The sequence below is a fragment of the Taurulus bubalis genome (genome assembly GCF_910589615.1).
Source record: "Taurulus bubalis genome assembly, chromosome: 1".
NCBI lineage: Eukaryota > Metazoa > Chordata > Actinopteri > Perciformes > Cottidae > Taurulus > Taurulus bubalis.
In genome coordinates, this window is record NC_136589.1 from 39,274,669 (window position 1) to 39,280,690 (window position 6,022).

At 44.1% G+C, this 6,022-nt stretch overlaps 1 protein-coding gene across 1 annotated transcript in view; it reads left to right on the top strand.

Moving 5' to 3' along the window:
* adgrl2b.1 (adhesion G protein-coupled receptor L2b, tandem duplicate 1) overlaps window positions 1-5,640 on the top strand; it is an 82,075-nt gene extending 76,435 nt beyond the window's left edge. The window contains exon 22 of the mRNA XM_079220064.1: window positions 3,584-5,640. Coding sequence (XP_079076190.1) covers window positions 3,584-4,458 — 875 coding nt within the window. The 3' untranslated portion in view covers window positions 4,459-5,640. The remainder of the gene's footprint in view (window positions 1-3,583) is intronic.
* The last annotated feature ends 382 nt before the right edge of the window (window positions 5,641-6,022 follow it).

A 6,022-nucleotide genomic window follows, 5' to 3' on the forward strand; every position in this document is an offset into this window, starting at 1 on the left:
ATTGATTTGTGTGTGTGTGTGTGTGTGTGTGTGTGTGTGTGTGTGTGTGTGTGTGTGTGTGTGGGGGGGGGGTTTGGGGGACGGGGGGGTTTGGGGTTGAGTAAGATGAGACGATCGATGCCACTCTCGTGTCTGTCTGGTGAATTCAAGGCTTCAGCCAGCAACCAGTTAGCGTAGCTTAGCATAAAGACAGGAAACAAGGGGATACAGCTAGCCTGGCGGTATGCAAAGGTAACGAAATCTGCCCACTTGCATCTAAAAAAAAAAATTACACATTACGTCTGGTTTTGCTTAATGCAAACAGAAATTCGCCAGTTTGCTCGGCAACCAAGTAGTTGCTTGGCAACCAACGGTCACTCGGCAAGTAAAGCAGGCCAAGCACATGAAGCCATGTAAGATAGCTAATTATATTTTTCCCGCCTTTTTCCCCCCGCTTTTATTTTGTCGGGAATTGAACAAACAAGATTTAATGAGAATCATAGAGGCCAGGCTAGGTGTTTCTACCCGTTTCCAGTCTTTGCGCTAAGCTAACTGGCGGCTAGCTGTCGCATCAGAGTAAACAAACAGAAATGAAAGCAGTATTAATCGTCTCATTTAACTCTCTCCTTTTAAGTGTGTTAGATTTATCTAAAACTTGAAAACTCTTGAGGTCGGGGCTCTGACATAACACGCCTCAAAAATGTTGAGAATAATTACCCCAGATTTACCGTTTGTTCTTCTTCATTCCACCGCCTGTGTATCTCCGGTAGTTCTTATCTAAGCGAGTGTGTCCTTTGTGAGCACAGAAGGAGATAAACTCACGTCACTGCTATCTTATCTCTTCTACTGAGCAGTCATATGGGAATTCCTCCCCGTTGAATATGAGTCATTTATGGTTATACACTTTATGCACGCGTGAAATCTCAACAACATGTTCAGATTGTGCTATAGTTTACTTCCAATTAGATCGATTTAAATCATGTCAGTGTTTATGGTGACCTAGTTTCTCCCTGGCAAAGCAAAAGAAACCCAATCAAAGAAGAAGAAGAAAAAGAAGAAGAAAAAACAGAAGCTCATGACGCAATGCGGGCAGAATCATAGCCCTCAGATATTCCTAAGCATTTGATGATAAAAGAGAATATACAAAAGCAGCAGTATGGCAAAAGTGTGTAAGGAGAGCATGTGCAGGAATGTATAGCTTTAACCTGCTGCAGTCATTTTGTGCTGCGAGTTCGCTCACAGCACAACGACAGTACTTCACACCCGCCGATAATGAAGCAAGGTTGGGACTAAACAATGTCTGCAAAGAAAATCAAAGACGTTTTTCTTCTTCTTCTTCTTCTTCTTCTTCTTCTTCTTCTTCTTCTTCTTCTTCTTCTTCTTCTTCTTCTTCTTCTTCTTCTATCTGTGAGCTCGGCAGCAGGCGAGAGCAGCTCGGATGTGTGCGCTCTGACAGCTTGAGCTTTATTGCCCTAAAATGTTTACCTGCTTAATCATTGCAGTAATTACATGTTGACATTGGAGCAGCAGAGACGGATAAAAAAAAATAAAAAAAAGTGGCACGTTATTTTGAATGTCGGCGTAAATAAACAATCTGTCCCCTGAGGCAAAACTCTGCATTAGCTGTGTTCACATACACGGGAGCAACAGGAAGCAGTGACAAACGGGGCAGAAAAAAAAATATGATTGAACATATGGAAAGTAGTTTGAGGAGACCAGGCAGCAGCATGACACACAAAATGTCAAAACCTGGTGTGAAGATCACCGACCGAGTATGAAATACGCGCTGAGAGACTGTCAAGTTTAACATAAGCTTTTTGAAAATCTTGCCTGCTATAGTCATTACATTTAGCTCCTGGAAAAGGATGAGCGTGTCCTCTATTATGAGTGTATTAATACTAAGTAACACTCTGCAGATGTTCAACCGATGCAGTAAAAATGGGTAAGGAGAACATCTTGGATGAATCTCCGCTGGAACGTTTCCCAGAGTGCAGCTGTCGCCGCGTCCACTTGAATTCTGTTCACATCATTTCCCCCCTTCTCCCGGTAGAGAGTACCTGGCTGCAATATAATCACCGCCTGCATGCAAACAAATGCAAATTTGGAAGTAGGGTCTATTTAGAGAGGTGGCTAATAATCTTCCAACCCCCGCACCCTTTTTTTTCTGCCTTTTTGCTCTTTTCACTCTTCTTTGGGAATGTCTTTGATGTTGTTTTAGAGCTTTTCTTCCTCAATTGCTATCATGCTTCTTCTTTTTTTGAACACGTTCATTTAAAACCTAAGACTACAGACTCCCTGTGTTTTTTTTATTTTCTTATTTATTTTTCTTTCTGCCACTGACGACCTCCCCCTCACTCTGCAGAATGTCAGCCTTTCTCTTACAGGCTCACGGTGTACCCAATAAATAAAATCCTCATATCAAAAATCCAGCCCCAACTTCGCTGTCATCCTGCGACTAAAACAGAATTAGAGGTGTGTGTGTGTGTGTGTGTGTGTGTGTGTGTGTGTGTGTGTGTGTGTGTGTGTGTGTGTGTGCGTGTGAGTGTATTGTTTCCAATTTTCAGAAAGTAAGATCAGGAAATGTTCCTTCTTTTACTGTAGACTTTGAAAGAAAAAGACTGTGCTTGCTGCTGAACCCTTTCACCTGCTGAGTCCAGGATTCAGTTGTCCTTGATTTGTCCTTTTAAGCTCTCACAAAATGCTAAACACATAATTTCCCTGTCGTTCCTAAATCCACCTACAATTTGAACCATGCGTCACGTGGGCTAAATTACAGCCAACAGCAAGGACACAACTGAGTTGGATTGACTGAATCCGGGGCTGGATGTTGAAGCTTTTTTCCCACTTTGGTCTTATTTCAGTGATTTCGTTGTTTCTGCTGCAATAGAAAAAAGGCATCTGTTTTACTTTCTTTTTTTTTTTGCACATCAGCTGTTCTTAGGCCAGATAGCCTGAGCAGACACACTTGATGTGAGTGTTGGCAAAGTGAGTCATTGCACCGTGCCTGTCTGTCGTGCTGTGTGGAGGTTGTTGCTGTGCTTGTGGGCCCCGGTGCAGAGCGGCCATCTGTGTTCGACATTACTCTTTTGTCTTGCCTTCTTTTTTTTTTTAAACAGGTGGAATGTTTTATTCATTGTTTGTGTCACAGCACTTCCTCATCAGCTTGAATTCATTTATTTATTTTACTCCCACCTTCTCCCCGTTGCTTTTTTTGTGTGTGTGCTGCCGTGTTGTTGTTGATTTTGTTCATCAGCTACGTTGTAAGCGTGTTGCCGTGCTATATTTGTTTAAAGTTTTTTGAAGTCATCCTTTGTTCTCATTTTTCTCCAATATTGTTCAGGATAATCTCTTAGAATTGCTTTAATGATATTCAGCCATAATGAGGACGGACAAGATGGAGAGCAGATTGGGTTCTCCTTTTTGAATTTTAAAACTTTTTTATATTTGCATAAAATTGAAATTAACCCAGAGATCAAAGAGCACAGTGTCCTGAGCAGTATCAAGTTGTATGTGGATGGTGTAGTGGACACTGTTTTTGTTCTGCACAAAAGGGTATATAAATAAATAATCATATCTCACGCGCCCTTCTCGGCTTTTGTTGCAGGACAGCACTCTCTGAGCAACAGCAGGGACATCAGCGCCATGGACACCCTCCCCCTCAATGGCAATTTCAACAACAGCTACTCCCTGCGAGACGACGACTATGAGAGCGTTAGCGTTAGAGCCCCGGGTGACCTGGGGGGCCTCCACCTGGACGACGTGGCCTTTGAGAAGATGATCATATCTGAGATCGTCCACAACAACTTGCGGCCCCGCGGGGCCCCCAAAGGCCGCGACCACCCGAGGGAGCCGGACCGAGCCTTGCCTCCGCAGACCAGACTGACCGTGGACCGATGCGGGGGTGCTGGTGGTGGCGGGAGCGGCAGCGAGGACGACGCCATCGTGGCGGATCACGCCGAGGCCGCGTCCCCCCAGAGAGGGAGCGTAAGAGGGGGCCACGCCACCTTGGAGCTGCTCCTGCACCCGCACCACAAGGAGGTGCTGGAGGCCCCCCTCCTGCCCCAGAGGACTCACTCCCTGCTCTACAGCGCCCAGAAGGCCCCCAGGCGCCTGGGGGGGCAGGGCGGCCATTGCTCTGAGACTGTTACCGCAGTGGAGGACATGGGCTCCCAGTCGCCCAACGACAATAGAGACTCCCTTTACACGAGCATGCCGAACTTGAGGGACTCGCCCTCGCCCTCGGCTTCGGCTTCGCCGTACCCCCCGGAGGAGGAGCTCTCCTCCTCGCCCCGAAGCGAGAGCGAGGACGCGTATCATAAAAGCATGCCGGAGCTCGGCGACGCGCCGCAGCCCCTGTCCTACTACCACATAAACCGAGGCACCAGCGACGGCTGCATCATCCCACCCAACAATGAGGACTGCGCACAGGAAGGAGAGGCGCCCAGCGACGGACAAATGCAGCTCATTACCAGCCTCTGAGCCGGCCCCCTTTTTTTGTTTGGCTGCTTTCGGTTGATGTCAAGAGAGCCGGCGAGTCTGGGCTCCGCACTCCACATGCCCTCTTTCCTGTTAGGACAGGAAGTGAAATGTTGTTGGGTGGGAAAAGGAATGAAGACATGACTTTTTTGCACACAGAAACCCATTAACACACAAAACACGTCCATCTGCGGCCGGACAAATGTGGACTGTGAAAGCTCTGCTGTTGGACGAAAGAGGTGCAGAGAATAACACACAGGCCGTTGCGTCAGAGACAAGTCTGGCTTTTCTTGTTGTACTGTACTGTCGAAGAATAAGGGATTAAAAAAAAATACTTCAAGCAAAGGAACTTTGAAACTCCGGACATATTCTTGGGGGACTTTGCAGAAACCAGGGTCTTTTTAGTCATCAAGTCCAGAACTAGAACTAGTGTGGCTCCACTGCACAGTCAGGACTGTAAAGTTAAGAAACCACTAATTCAGACTCAGGCCTTATATTTTCTCTATTGCACATTTAACTGTTGTCAAAGTAACAGCTAAAGAAAATATATTTTGCTGTACCACTAGTGTAAAAAAGAAAAGAAAAGAAGAAAAAAAAGAAGAAAAAAACAGAAACGGCAACCATTCAGTAGTTACGCCCTGTCAATGTTAATACGATTCTTCAGACAAGGTTAATCAAAATGGTGGAAATGTGCTTTTTCCTCTCACACTTGACTCGTTGTATTATGTTTGAATATGAAAAAACAAAAAAAAAGTTTCAAGAGATCCATATGAAATCATGCTCACGTCTCTGCTTGTGAAGTGCTTTTGCTTTCATGAATGATGAGTTTTTTTGCCAGTAGTATATTTGTTAACATCGGGCCATGCACAGATTTGGAGTAAATTTGAAAACGTGTGTAATTTATTTTACTTGAAAGAAATTGTCATGTTTAAAGACTTATGTTCACACCAATGCGATATTGCAGTTTTTGCGGACATATTTCATCCTTTTGACACTAATTAATTTATTAACTGAACTATTCAGAGAGAGAAAAAAAAAAAGGAACATGGTTGGAAAGTGTGATAAGTTGTTGCAGCACTGATTAGGTTCATTTTATTTCTTTTGTAAGAGTCCATCATCCGCTGATATTTAATTCAACTCCTGTTTGATATCAAATAAATGTGAAATTTTTTTCTTGTTCTCGGAGGTCTGTCTGCTTATTCATTTGTTGCATTCAAACAAATCCATTTCATGGAGGGGGTTTTCCATATTTATGTTACTCTCAAGTAAAAGACCAAAAGTGGCGCTATCTGGGACACACAGTGCTGCAGGAAGGAGTCCTGAAACACAGAAATGACTCAGCGATTTTATACTTCCAGTCATCTCGCCTTTTTTTTATGGAGTTTTGGTTAGGTGCCTGGAAATAGGTCTGTGATTAACACAAGCTTAAGAGATTTTAACGTTTTGTTCTACGATATAAAATACATCAGTAAATACCCATCTCTGGAATTTTGAAGTCTTAGAAAAGTCGGTTGCTAACAAGCGGTTAAATCAGACTACGAAACATAATTTCTCTGAGTAGTCTGCC